The 15,210-nt window shown below is 36.4% G+C and overlaps 1 protein-coding gene across 2 annotated transcripts in view; it reads left to right on the top strand.

Moving 5' to 3' along the window:
- The window catches only part of LOC114269751 (E3 ubiquitin-protein ligase UPL2), a 24,122-nt gene extending 11,749 nt beyond the window's left edge, over nt 1-12,373 (top strand). For both annotated transcript variants that reach the window (XM_028211105.2, XM_028211106.2), the window contains 13 exons: nt 1-2,851; nt 3,058-4,130; nt 4,212-4,511; nt 4,594-4,798; nt 6,270-6,547; nt 6,665-6,963; nt 8,475-9,594; nt 9,676-9,822; nt 9,934-10,014; nt 10,098-10,323; nt 10,429-10,568; nt 11,545-11,651; nt 12,058-12,373. The exon at nt 1-2,851 is cut by the window's left edge and continues 3,723 nt beyond it. In XM_028211105.2, coding sequence (XP_028066906.2) covers nt 1-2,851; nt 3,058-4,130; nt 4,212-4,511; nt 4,594-4,798; nt 6,270-6,547; nt 6,665-6,963; nt 8,475-9,594; nt 9,676-9,822; nt 9,934-10,014; nt 10,098-10,323; nt 10,429-10,568; nt 11,545-11,651; nt 12,058-12,160 — 6,930 coding nt within the window. In that variant the 3' untranslated portion in view covers nt 12,161-12,373. The remainder of the gene's footprint in view (nt 2,852-3,057; nt 4,131-4,211; nt 4,512-4,593; nt 4,799-6,269; nt 6,548-6,664; nt 6,964-8,474; nt 9,595-9,675; nt 9,823-9,933; nt 10,015-10,097; nt 10,324-10,428; nt 10,569-11,544; nt 11,652-12,057) is intronic.
- The last annotated feature ends 2,837 nt before the right edge of the window (nt 12,374-15,210 follow it).

Below are 15,210 nucleotides of genomic sequence, written 5' to 3' on the forward strand. Positions count from 1 at the left end.
GATGTTGCAGATGAAATTAGTCAGCATATTGAAGAAGAGATGGTTCGACCCCCTCCTGTTGATGACTTGTTATCGACATGTACAAAGCTTTTACAAATGAAAGAATCTCTAGCTTTTCCAGTTCGGGATCTTCTGGTTATGATATGCTCCCAAAACAATGGTCAATACCGATCAAACATTATTTCTTATGTTATAGAGCAGGTGAAGCTTTGTGATTCCGATAGTGGAAATGGTAACATGCTCTATGCTCTTTTTCATGTTCTAGCTTTAATTTTTCATGAAGATGCTGTGGCACGAGAAGTCGCCTCGAAGACTGGTCTGGTGAAGGTTGCCTCAGATTTACTCTCACATTGGGTTTCTACTTCATTTGACAAGGAGAAATCCCAAGTTCCAAAGTGGGTAACAGCAGCTTTTCTTGCTATTGATCGGCTGTCACAAGTAGATCAAAAGTTGAATGCCAATATTGCAGAGCTATTAAAAAAGGATGATGTTGGTGGCCATCAGACATCTTTAGTAATTGACGAAGACAAGCAGAACAAGTTGCAGTCAGCATTGGGATTGTCTCCAAAGAATATTAGTATACAGGAACAGAAGAGACTTATTGATATTGCTTGTGGTTGTATCAGGAACCAGCTTCCTTCTGAAACAATGCATGCTGTTTTGCAGCTATGCTCTACTCTCACCAAAACTCGTTCTGTTGCTGTTAGTTTTCTTGATGCTGGGGGTTTACCTTTGCTGCTTTCCTTGCCAACAAGTAGCCTGTTTGTTGGGTTTGACAATATTGCTGCTACTATAATCCGTCATATGCTGGAAGATCCCCAGACTCTTCAGCTGGCAATGGAATCTGAGATACGACACAGTGTTGTGACTGCTGCTAACCGACAATCCAATGGAAGACTTACCCCGCGCAATTTTCTTTTGAATTTGACTTCTGTCATCTCACGGGATCCAGTGATATTTATGCAGGCTGCTCAGTCTGTGTGCCAAGTTGAGATGGTGGGTGAAAGGCCGTACATTGTCCTGCTGAAAGATCGGGACAAGGATAAATACAAAGAGAAAGAAAAAGATAAGGAGAAAGCAGTGGAGAAAGACAAAGCACAGACTGCTGATGGGAAGGTTGCTTTGGGTAATATCAATTCATCAGGTCCCGTGAATGGCCATGGCAAACTTCCTGAGATAAATTCGAAGAATGTGAAAGTTCATCGAAAACCTCCTCAGAGTTTTGTAAATGTGATTGAGCTTCTATTGGATTCAGTTATAACATTTGTGCCTCCCTTGAAGGATGACTCTTTGCCGAAGGATACCTCCTTACCAAAGGACATGGACATCGATATCACTGGGAACAAGGGGAAAGGGAAATCCATTGTTTCTGTATCTGAAGAGGTTGAGGCCAATAACCAGGAACTTTCTGCATCATTGGCAAAAATTGTATTCATTTTGAAGCTTTTGACTGAGGTTCTCTTGATGTATTCTTCATCCATTCATGTTCTTCTCCGTCGAGATGCTGAAGTAAGCAGTTTCAGAGGCCCTACTCAACGCGGTCCTACTGGTCACTGCACTGGCGGAATCTTTCACCATATTCTTCACAAGTTTCTTCCATATTCTAGAAGTTCAAAGAAGGAAAAGAAAACAGATATTGACTGGAAGCACAAACTAGCGAGCAGGGCTAGCCAGTTTTTGGTGGCATCTTGTGTTCGCTCTACAGAGGGAAGGAAGAGAGTTTTTGTGGAGATCAGTAATATGTTTAATGATTTTGTTGATTCTTCTATCGGTTTTAGGGCACCTGGCACTGATATCCCAGCTTTAATTGATCTGCTCAACGATGTAGTTGCTGCTCGTACACCCACAGGTTCATACATTTCAGCGGAAGCTTCTGCCACTTTTATAGATGTTGGTCTGGTAGCATCATTGACCCGTACCCTCCAAGTAGTAGACCTGGATCATGCTGAATCTCCCAAAGTTGTTACAGGACTTGTTAAAGTTCTTGAGATAGTGACCAAGGAACATGTCCATGCTGCTGATTCTAATACTGGAAAAGCTGAAAATTCAACTAAACCCGCTGATCAGAGTCAACGTGGAGGAGCAGATAACACTGGTGAAATATCCCAGTCCATGGAAACTAGTTCTCAACATAATCAGAATTCTGTGGGACCTGACCACATTGAATCTTTTGACACTGTCCAGACCTATGGTGGATCTGAAGCTGTTACTGATGATATGGAACACGACCAAGATTTTGATGGAGGCTTTGCTCCAGCAGCCGAAGATGACTATATGCATGAAACTCCTGAGGGCACGCAGGGTCTTGAAAATGGACTTGATACTGTGCAGATTAGGTTTTCAATCCAACCACGTGACCAAGAAAATCTTGTTGATGAGGATGATGATGAGGAAATGTCAGCGGATGATGGAGATGATGTAGATGAAGACGAAGATGAAGATGAGGATGATGAGGAGCATAATGATCTGGAAGAAGATGAAGTCCATCACCTGCCGCATCCTGACACTGATCAAGATGACCATGAAATTGATGAGGATGAGTTTGATGAGGAGGTGGTGGATGAAGATGATGATGATGATGATGAAGAGGATGGGGTAATACTTAGGCTGGAGGAGGGAATCAATGGGATAAACGTTTTTGACCATATTGAGGTTTTTGGTAGAGATAATAGCTTCAACAACGAAACTCTTCATGTGATGCCTGTTGAAGTTTTTGGCTCTAGACGCCAAGGGCGTACTACATCAATTTACAATCTCTTGGGGAGAACTGGTGACAATGCTTCCCCATCACAGCATCCTCTTTTGGTGGAACCGTCTTCATCACTGCACACAGCTGCTCTCAGGCAACCAGGTAACTCTACTTGGTGGTTGGTTGTTTCATTGCTTTTCTATTTATAGTTATTGTACAGCTTCTGATGATCTGACCCTGGGTATTTTGGTTGCATGTTCTTCATGATCTATCCTTGTAATCTTGAAAGATTTTGTTGTGCAGATCTGATATCCAATTCTTTTTATTTCTTCTCCCCCCTCTTCTTTTTGATTTTTTTCTTTATTCAGAAAATACCCGTGAAGTTGGCTATTCTGATAGGAATTTGGAGAACACCTCATCACGTCTGGATGCTATATTCCGGTCACTGAGGAATGGACGTCATGGACACCGATTCAATATGTGGACAGACAATAACCAGCAAACAGGTGGATCAAATTCATCTGCAGTTCCCCAAGGGCTTGAAGATCTGATTGTTTCACATTTGCGATGGCCAGCCCCTGAGAAGCCCTCTGATAAGAATACGACGCCATTGGGACCTCAGAGTAAAGGTGAGGTCAGTCAGTTACAAGAATCTTCAGGGATGACACCTGAAACTCCTGCTGAGAACAATGGCAACAGTGAAAACAATTTTGTGCCTCCACCCTCTTCTGTAGCAATGGATAGTTCTGGCAATGCTGATATGAGGCCTACAGAAAATGAGTCTCTCCTGGGAATCGATGCATCAAGTGCGCACTCTCAATCTGTTGAAATGCAGTTTGAACACAATGATGCTGCTGTGCGGGATGTTGAAGCAGTGAGCCAAGAAAGCAGCGGAAGTGGTGCAACGTTGGGGGAGAGCCTTCGGAGTCTGGATGTTGAAATTGGAAGTGCTGATGGCCATGATGATGGTGGAGAGAGGCAAGGTTCTGCAGACGCTCGAACAAGGAGAGTGAATGTGCCTTTTGGGAATTCTCCACCAGTAAGTGTCAGAGATGCACCGCTTCATAGTGTAACAGAAGTTTCAGAAAATCCTAGCCAAGAAGCAGATCAGGGTGGTCAAGCGGAGGAGCAGCAGGTGAATGGTGATGCTGATTCTGGATCAATTGACCCTGCATTCCTAGATGCGCTCCCTGAGGAGTTGCGTGCAGAAGTTCTTTCTGCCCAACAAAGTCAATTGGCGCAGCCTTCAAATGCTGAACCACAAACTGCTGGGGATATAGATCCAGAATTTCTTGCAGCTCTTCCACCTGACATCCGAGAAGAAGTTCTTGCGCAACAACAGGCACAAAGGTTGCATCAATCACAGGAACTGGAAGGTCAACCTGTTGAAATGGATACTGTCTCCATAATTGCAACATTTCCATCAGATTTGCGAGAAGAGGTATGTTGACTATTGAAGAGTATTTCTCATTGTGTTCAATGTCTGGCCTTTTTACTTGAATTTTTTTTTCCTTATCTCTAGGTTCTCTTGACATCTTCTCATGATATTATTGCCAATCTCACACCTGCTCTTGTTGCGGAGGCAAACATGTTGCGTGAACGATTTGCAAATCGTTACAATCGAACACTCTTTGGAATGTACCCTAGAAACCGCAGGGGTGAGTCTTCTCGACGAGGTGAAGGTATTGGCTCTAGCCTGGATAGAGCTGGTGGAATGATTGCTCATAGGTCTATGGGAAGTAAGCCAGTTGAAGCTGAAGGGGCTCCTTTGGTTGACACAGAAGCTCTGAGAGCCATGGTTCGACTGCTTCGTGTCGTTCAGGTATTCACTTGGTGTGATTGCTTCTTCCTTCTTTATAAATTGTCCGTTGTGATCTACATCTTCGTTGACATCATCCATGCAGCCACTTTATAAAGGTCAGCTGCAGAGGCTTCTCTTGAATTTATGTTCACATAATGAAACCAGAACTGCTCTGGTGAAAATTCTGATGGACTTGTTGATGCTTGATATAAGGAAGCCTGTCAATCATATGATTGCTTCTGAGCCGGCTTACAGGTTGTATGCTTGCCAGAGTCATGTAATGTATTCTCGGCCTCAATCTTTTGATGGTAATACCGCTAATCCTGTCTCTCTTATTAATTGGTGTTCAACTGCAATCTATTCTTTGTTTCAATTCTCAAATCTGAGGTCTAGTATGAAGCCAGGTTTGTATTTTAATTTGTAACATTTAACAAACTTCGCCAACACCTTTCTACCTCCGCCCGCAACTCATTTCCATTTAGTACTTTAGCAAGTGTGTATTTAGTTCAATTAACACTTGCAAACACTTTAATGCTCCTTTAGGTGATGAGATGGTTTGATCTAAATAGGTGCAGCACCATAAGACAAGTCCTGCTTTGGAAAATGTTGATGTCAAAAATTGTTAAAACTGGATGTTTTATTTGTCACATTCTCTTGTGAATACTTAATAGTTCACCATTTAAAAAGTTCACTGGAGTATGGAAACTTAAAAACCAGTCACTTTGCTTGGTTTGAGTTTTAAGAAAACACTTTTCAGAAAATTTTACTCTTTTGTTTTTTGTATTTTTTTTGTTTTCACTGAATTTTTTTAATATTTTAAGAATTTTTTTTTTTTAAATTTTTAGACACACCTAACATAAATACACTTTAAAAATATAATATTTGTGAATTTTTTTTTTTAAAATTCACTAAATACCAAAAATGTAAAATATATATATAATATATATATATATAAATTCAGTACATTTTTCGTATTTTTGTGTATTTATTAATTATTAATTTTTTTAAATATTTTTTTACAAATATTTTACTATTGAGATACATTCTAAGTAAGGTGCATCTAAAAAAGTAAAAAAAATTGTTTAAAATTTTAAAAATATTCACTAAAAACAAAAAATCAAAAAATATGAAAAACAAAAAACTCGATTTCCAAAAAACTGAACTCAAAAAACTGAAACCAAACATACCGAATATTTTTAATATGTGGATGTCTTTTTTTTTTCTTTCTTTTCTAACTAGTTAAATATATTATGATTAAGGCACCAAGGGGGTGTTTAGGAATGCTAGTGTGGTTGCCATCAAGTTTAATGATGTTAAATGTGCTCAATAGATGAACTGCCTTCTGCCATAACTAGGTTTTTTAGGAAGATGGTTAAAAGCTAGCTTTTTGGCTTTTTTTGAAAAAACGTGTAAAAAATGTGAGAGATGATGTGACCCAAAATGGGTTAAAAGTTGAGAATTTTAACCTATTTCCCAAAAAATGTTTGTATGTACTATAACCATTAATATTGATCATCACAGGCAAGCTGTGGACAATTTATTTTAAAGATTTAAACTTCCATTCTCCTAGATTAATTATTTTAAAAAATAATTAATGCAATAACTGCAATTTGGAAATTGGAGTGTTCTTAACCTTTCTTTTCTTTCTGTTTCTCATTCTTTTCTTTCATTCTCCCACTTAAGTTTGAAGTTTCATTTTGAAGGAAAGCACAATTTTTAAGTCCTAGATGCTGTTTTGAGGTACTTTTTAGTTTCATGTATCTTGTTCTTTCTTTGTAGGTGTCCCTCCTTTGGTGTCTCGGCGTGTTCTCGAGACCCTGACATACTTGGCTCGAAATCACCCTTATGTGACAAAGATTTTGCTTCAGGTTAAGCTGCCTCAGCTACACCTACAAGAATCAGAAAATCTTGAAAAGGCACGTGGCAAAGCTGTGATGATTCTTGAAGAGGATGTGATAGAAGAAACGTACCATCAAGAACGATATTTTTCCATTGCTTTGCTTTTGAGCCTTTTGAACCAGCCCCTTTATTTGAGAAGTATAGCACATCTTGAACAGGTAATGATTACACAGTTTTATTGTGGTTATCTTTATTAATTATTATTTCAGTTTTGCTGGTCCTCTTTTCATCTTAGTTTTGCTGGTCCTCTTTTCATATTGGGCTTCTTATTTCAGCTACTAAGTTTATTGGAGGTAATCATTGATAATGCTGAAAGCAAGTCTAGTTTGCCTAATGAATCTGGAGTTTCTCCCATGGAACAAACATCTGGTCCTCAGATCTCTGTGTCAAATGCTGAGATAAATACAGGCTCTAGTGTCATATCCTCTGGCTCTGACATTACATCATCGAAGCCTGATGGCTCCTCCAAACCCTCTGCTTCTAGTGCAAACACCAAGTGTGATACTCAAACTGTACTACATAACCTACCACAAGCAGAACTTCGACTTCTATGCTCACTGCTTGCACGAGAAGGGTATGGTGGACTTTGTAGCCCAACTTTTTCTAATTGTCTGCTCTTTTATTGATTTATTTGCAATTACACAAGGGCATAATTTGTTCCTGTAGTTATTATATAATTGGCTCAAGGCATACTAAGGCGCTGATGTCTTTTAGAGCCTAAACTGTGAGCACTAGGCTCAAACCTGAGTTACTTGAGGCACGTGTTGATGAAATGAAAACAATGAATTCTCATAATTGAAACAATTCCAAATATAAAACAAACTAGTGACAAAACATGGAAGTTGCTTTTTTGGCATAACAACTAAAGAGTTGAAGCAAAACTATTGTACTTGTACCCTTTCATTCTGTATTTGTTCAACTAAGTAAAATAAAGAAAAATCAGTACGTGTAGAATAAAAATAAAAATAAAATTAAACAAGAAAGGTGATTGTTTTGGCTATCAACAAAGGGGGTTACCTCAACCTATGTGTGCTTTCCTTTTGCATATACATTCAATTGAATCTAATATCATTGCCAATGTGCAATAATTAAGTGCTACAGTCATGGATTTAGAGCTTGTGTTAGATGATCGTGGAACATGTTAGAATCAAGAACTGGACAGATCTAATTCAAGTAGTGGATCACTTAAGATCATGTATGGATAGGACACAACTATCATTTCAAAGGAGAAGGAAAAAAAATTATTGAATGATTTGAGAATAAATGAGTTGTGCTTTTCTTGGTCATTGAGCCCATCAGAAAATGTGCCTGACAAATTTACCTGCACTGGTGACTCCCTTCTCCAGGTGTAGAGTGAAGTACTTTGATGTGCCTTGATGACCATTGTGCTTTTCTTGTCCCTAGGTGTCATGTTTCCAGTTGTCCTGTTTTAGTTTGCCATCATAACACTTCCATAGCTGCATAAGTCCACTAATATTCTGTTTCTGGAGACTTCTGAAAGAATTGATGATCTGACATTAAGGAAATATGGACTTTTTGCTGTGTTGTAACTTATTGTGGTTACATTTTTTGCATCTGTGATTATTGTTACAACTCTAATATTGTTTTGGATTCCAAGGATTGTGTTTGTTTAAGCTTATTCGGTGTTACCAAAAAATTATGCTGTGAAAAAGTTGAATTTGGCATGTGAAATAACCCGTTGGATAGTTATGTGTTGTGTTCTAGATTTAGATATGTTAGGCACTATGCTAGCCATATCTTTTCCTGATAAATTTTGTCAATACTTTCTTCTTTATTTTTGTTTTATTTACTTATTTTTTACCTGCACATTCTGTGCTCATGAGTCCTTGCAATGTGGTTCCTGCACTTCTTAATGAGGGGAATCAATTTTGTGTGTGCTTTGGGACAATTTGCTGTTTATTGTATGTCTTCCTTGAAATTCTCCCCGGTTTTTTGGTCATTTTGCTCCATTTTCCATTGTCATTGACTTCCTGGGAAAATTGAACTCCCAAAATTCTTGTATTAATTTGTTTAGCCTTTTCCTTTGTCACTTTTATCCCCGTCTCATATTTCATTTCTCCCCAGCCTGTCAGATAATGCATATACTCTGGCAGCGGAGGTATTGGAGAAGTTGGTTGCAATTGCTCCTATTCACTGTCATCTGCTTATCTCTGAGCTAGCTGATTCTGTGCAAAATTTGACCAAGTCTGCAATGAATGAATTACTCATATTTGGAGAAGCAGAAAAAGCACTGCTAACCACTACTTCATCTGATGGTGCCGCAATTTTGAGAGTCTTGCAGGCATTAAGTTCACTTGTTGCTGCAATTAATGAGAAAGAGAAAGATCATCAGATTCTTTCTGAAAAGGAGTACACTGCTGCTATTTCTCTGGTATATAACATCAGTGCAGCTTTGGAGCCTTTGTGGCTGGAGCTGAGCACTTGCATAAGCAAAATAGAAAGCTGTTCAGATTCCCCGCCTGATTTAGCAAATAAATCTGTGATTTCCACGGTTAAACCTTCTGGTGGAATGCCTCCACTTCCTGCTGGTACTCAGAATATCTTGCCATACATAGAATCTTTCTTTGTGATGTGTGAGAAGTTGCAACCTGAGCAGTCGGGTGCAAATCAGGACTTGGGTATTGTTGCGGTTTCTGATGTTGACGATGCCACCACTTCTTCTAGCCAGCAGAAAATTCCAGGCTCTGCTTCGCAATCAGACGAAAAACACCTTGCTTTTGTGAAGTTCTCGGAGAAACATAGGAAACTCTTGAATGCTTTCATCCGGCAAAACCCTGGTTTGCTTGAGAAGTCTTTCTCACTCATGCTGAAGGTTCCGCGCTTTATTGATTTTGACAACAAACGTGCTCACTTCAGATCTAAGATAAAGCACCAACACGATCATCATCCCAGTCCTTTAAGGATTTCGGTGAGAAGAGCTTACATTCTTGAAGATTCATACAATCAACTGCGAATGAGGTCGTCGCAGGATTTGAAGGGGAGGTTGACTGTTCATTTCCAAGGGGAGGAAGGTATAGATGCAGGTGGACTTACCAGGGAATGGTATCAGTTGTTGTCCAGGGTTATTTTTGATAAGGGAGCGCTACTATTTACAACTGTTGGCAATGACTCAACATTTCAGCCAAATCCTAACTCTGGTTACCAAACTGAACATCTCTCGTACTTTAAGTTTGTTGGGCGAGTTGTGAGTACCTTTCATTGATGCATGTTTGGTTGAGTTGCTAACTATATGTTTTTTGCTTATGCCTTTCTCTATATGTTTCAGGTTGGGAAAGCACTTTTTGATGGACAACTTCTTGATGTTCATTTCACTCGATCATTCTATAAGCATATCCTTGGGGTTAAAGTGACTTACCATGACATTGAAGCTATAGATCCTCATTACTTTAGAAATCTGAAGTGGATGCTTGAGGTGTGTCTCTCTTTCTCACTCACATACACATACATTTGATGTATATTACTGTTACCTTTGCCGAGCAAGGTCCACAAACATTTGTGCTGAGTGTCTTGTTTACCTTTGCAGAACGATATCAGTGATATTCTGGACCTCACTTTTAGCATTGATGCTGATGAAGAGCAGCTAATATTATATGAGAGGACAGAAGTAATGAACTCTCCCAATTCCATGAGATGATTATATTTTTCAACCATTGTTTATCAAATTTAAAACAAATTTACATAATGCAGGTAACTGACTATGAACTGATTCGTGGTGGACGGAACATTCGAGTTACTGAGGAAAACAAGCATAAATATGTTGATTTAGTTGCTGCGCATCGGTTAAATACTGCTATCCGTCCTCAAATAAATGCATTTTTGGAAGGTTTCAGTGAACTAATAGCTCGTGATTTGATATCAATTTTTAATGACAAGGAACTGGAACTGTTAATTAGTGGGCTTCCGGATATTGACTGTGAGTTCGCCTTTATTAAATTGATCATTTTACTTTTTTATTTTAACAAAGCCCACAAAAATTAAGACACTTTTCTAACAAGAATTTCATATTAATGTCTTTCAGTGGACGACATGAGAGCAAATACTGAGTATTCTGGGTACAGTGCTGCATCTCCTGTCATCCAGTGGTTTTGGGAAGTGGTTCAAAGTTTCAGCAAGGAAGATAAGGCTCGTCTTCTGCAGTTTGTGACTGGCACCTCAAAGGTATGCTTTTTTCTTTTTAATTTAATTTATTATTATTATTTTTATATCCGTTTAGTCTGAATGTACCTGACACTTCAAAGTGAATTTTAACAAAGTTTCAAGTATATAAACCCTAAATATGAAAGTACTTGTTCGGGGGACACCTCAGAATTGTATGAGTCATATGGGAGACATATATCAACATGTTTGAGTTTGTATTGTCATTGCTTGTAAATATGCCATCTTATTGGACAGAAAAATAGGTTAGCAAAGCACCTGATCACAACTCTAAGAAAGAAATTTCTGAAAGACAAAATTGTCATTAAATAAGGTTTTCAATAAAAGAAGCATAATGTCTTCCTTCCTAGAAAAAATAAAATTAATTTCAGTTATAAGTAGAAGACCACAATTCAATTTTTATACCTCATATTCTTCTCTTGTTATGTTTGTTAATGCTAATGCTGCAAGCCCAGCCAGGCTGGCATCTTGTAAATTACAACTGCAAACTGCCTTCTTTAATTTGGGTTGTAGGGAAATGAAAAACCTCTTTGAACAGTGATTTCCCTTGTTTTTGGTATTGCATGAAAGCCCCCCATTGGTTGTATTTTTCATGCAGCCGCTTTAGTTAGCAAGATTCTTGTGAATGCACACTTTTTGCCTGCTTATCAAAAAAAAAAAAAAAAAAAAACACGATTTGCATGAGATGTATATATATAACCAAACCAATATCCTCTTAACTTTTAGAACCGACACAACCAAACAAGAGAATTTCATATATATATATATATATATCTGTATGGTCGTGTCCACGTCTTGATTAGGCAAACTTCCTATGTCTATGTTAACTCTCAGTCATCTTTTTCTGGGAACTAAAATCTTCAAGTCTCTTCTCATGGCACATGTTTATTTGTACATAGTATGATGAAATATGTTGGTAGGAGATCGATACTGTGCTGAGTGATTCCATTTTTTAAGCAATGTTCTGTACTTGCTGCAGGTGCCTTTAGAAGGGTTCAGCGCTCTACAGGGGATCTCAGGCTCGCAAAAGTTTCAGATTCACAAGGCTTACGGCAGCTCTGATCACTTGCCTTCTGCTCATACTTGGTATCCTCACATTCCAACCATTGTTACTTTGTCTTGCTGAGCATATTTAGTTGAAGCCTATTGGCTATACTGTAGTTTTGGTTTGTTTTTGTCCTTTTAGGTGCGGTTTGGCCATTGTTTTTTAGTAGTTCTTTTTTACTTTTTTGCTTTTATAGAATCTTAAAAAGCCGATGCATTTTACAATTTCTAAAAAATTAACCTTTTTTGTTAGAGTTGTGTATTTTCAACCTTTTGTTTTTGTGAGAAACTACCATATTTATGTTACAAAAAGCAAGCAGACTTTTTACTTTTGCCTTTTTTAGCCAAAAAGAAAGCTTATTTAGCAATTGTCAAACAGGGCCTTAGTAGATAATTGTCTGTTCATAGGGGACTCTGCTTATCGAATTTATTTCTTTTGGTGATACAGTTTCAACCAGTTAGACCTACCAGATTATCCGTCAAAACAACATCTAGAGGAGAGACTGCTTCTTGCAATTCATGAAGCCAACGAAGGGTTCGGATTTGGTTGATTTGCAGTGGCAGGATGTAACTTGTATAGATAAATATCATGATGTCAAAAAGTTGTCATGAAAAAGGTAAGTTACAAAGTAAAAGGTCTTTGCATTTGAATATTTCAAGTTGATAACATGTTAATATACACTGTACAGATACTGGCCCTAAGTTAAATGCTTATGGCAGTTTTTTTGTTATGCCAATTTGCCGCCTTTATACTTTCTTCTTTAGTTCTGAATCTACTGAATCTATTGTTGCTACCAATCTGGTTCATGTACTGTTGTTGCACCATGATTATTCCAGCTGTGTTAGGAACATTGACGATTTTTACATAATGGGATACAAATGTGAGAGTAGGTCCGACATATGGAGTTTACTGTATGTTGGACTTGTCATTTATCTCACATTTGTATCCTATTTTGTGAAAATCAGCTATGCACTTAGATTTACTCTTCAGAGCTCTTCAGTGCACATTTTTTTATAGGGCGTGCACTACGGATACCCTGTTACACAATTTTATGTTACATGTTATGCATTTTTGTAGCAATTTTCTGGTAATCATAACTCTACCAAAGCATTATTACTTTTGTCACAAAATTGCGTAACATGTATTACAAACAAAAATTGCATAAAATAGGAGAATTTCTATTGAAATAATTTGAGTTGTGTTTAGATTTTGAATTTCTAAAGTGAAATAAGATGAAAGAGAAAAGATAGGAGACGAGAAGTGTAGAAGTTTTTGTATGGTCGTTCTTTTGTTTTCTAAAATTGATTTTCATAAATAAATAAATAAATAATCAGAAATGATTCACTTTATAAGAAATATTAAGAAGTTATTTTTGAAATTAAAAAAAAAAAAATTGCACAAAAATGGGTAAGGTAGTTGTTTTTTAGTCTTTCATTCCAAAATGTGAAAAAATAAGATAGATATGAGATGTTATTTTATGCTATGCTCATTGTTCATTGTCTTGATTTTGGAGTAATGTGTTGCCCAAGCATCTAATCGAGCTGATTATAAACTAAACTTCGCTAGTTTTTTTTTTTTTCTAATGATATTTTAATAGCAAAAGACTTATTATCTTATCAAGTTCAAAAATGATGAAAGAACGAATCATAGAACCTCATAATAATGTGGGTCTCATAATGCATCTTACAATGTCCCAATCTCTTGTGAGTTTTTTCTAGGGTAAATTACAAACACATTTCTTAAGGTTTACTAAAATTATAAATTATTTCTTGTAATTTTAAAAATTACATTATACCTCCTAAGGTTTCTAATTTTATAACAAATGGATTTTTTTATTAATAAATTATCGAGTTAATTAACAGTTTTTAATAATGTTAAAATTTTATTTCAATTAATAATTCAGATAATTTTATTATTGTATAAGTGAACGGTTAGAAATTTTACTTTTTCAATTAATTCTGTTAAATAAAAAATTTTGACAGGGAGGTATTTGTAATTTTCTAAACCACAAGGGATAATTCGTACTTTAAGCATATCTCAGGAAGTGTATTTGTAATTTACCCTTTTTTTCTATCGGAAATTTTATTTACACAACACATTTATTTCTTTATATTCTTTAGAGTAATTCTACTTATACCATTAGTTTACCTCTTTACATCTTTTATATGAGATTTTTTTTTTCAATTTTACCAATGTGTGAAATTACTTTTAAAGATAAAAGACTAAAATTAAATATATTTTATTATCTCCTTACACTCATTGCTCTTCAATCCCTACTGCTCTTATTTTCTTAGACGTTTTTCTTCTCTACTACACATCTCTTTTCAAAAAGTGAGAATAATAATATTTTGATTACAGAAGAAAGCAATAGATGAAGAAACAATAGTGAAAAACCATCAAAAAAATGAAATAGTGAGTTTTTTTATTTGTTTGGTAGGTTTTCATTTCATTTTTTGAGAGAGTTCTTCGACTTTTGTTCGGTGTGTCAAAATCGAACAAAATAAAATAATCTGAAATCACATTACCGAACAAAAAATATGTCTGGTAACCCACTGCCGAATAAAAGATATATTTCCTATAACCCAAGACCAAACATTTTTAATTTGTTCGATTACCCTGCATTTTCAATTTTATTTATATTTTTTGTTTTTTTCTTGGATGGATTATACTTATACTCATTGCAGTAATACAAGTACAATCATCAGGCTGCTGAACATCTTGAAGGGCACTAATATGCTGGTAGATCATCTGAGGATGAAACATTCTTGTTAGTTGACGTGTCAAAGAGTGTGGTACGAACAAAAGAGATATTGATTACATTGAAGCGAAATGATGCCTTTAATGTGACAACGATAAAGACAATCTACAATGCACGTAAAACAACAAATGTCTGGACAAACTGATTTTAGGTCGGTAACATGACATTGGAGTAATCTGTAAACGTACAACGACAGGTGGTTAGACAAATTTGTTTTAGTTTGACAACATGGCACTGGAGTAATCTAATTTGTATAACAATGTATCACTGAACAGACAAATCACAAACGGATTCTAACTAATTTCTTGTTAAATAAAGTAAAATCATCCAATCAAACGACAACAAATGGTTGAAAAAAATTAGTTTATTTGGTAACACGACAATGAAGTAATTTAAATTCTTTAGTATTGTATTACCAAAAGTTATTGGTGTAAAGAGACAAAACTGAAAGGGTTTTGAAGAGTTTTAGTTTAGGGTTTGTTTTGGTAGTATAATAGGTGAAATGAGAATCACATTTTTTTAGTGGTGTAATGAGATGGAGGGTGTAAAGAGGTAAACTAGTGGTGTAAATAGGATTACTCTATTCTTTATTCGAGATTTTTTTTTTTTTTTTCAATTTTACCCATGTTTAAAATTACCTTTAAAGACAAAAGATAGAAATTAAATTGATTTGATTATCTCTTTACCCCATTACACTTCAATCTCTACTTTTTCTCTTCCTTTTTGATTTCTTCCTCTCTACTATACATGTACTTTTAAAAAATTAGAATCGTAGTATTTTGATCATAGAAAAAGTAATGGACGAATAAATGGTGATCAAAGACCAGCAAAAAAGTGAAATT

The sequence above is a fragment of the Camellia sinensis genome, chromosome 6 (assembly GCF_055761805.1).
Source record: "Camellia sinensis isolate YWXY chromosome 6, ASM5576180v1, whole genome shotgun sequence".
NCBI lineage: Eukaryota > Viridiplantae > Streptophyta > Magnoliopsida > Ericales > Theaceae > Camellia > Camellia sinensis.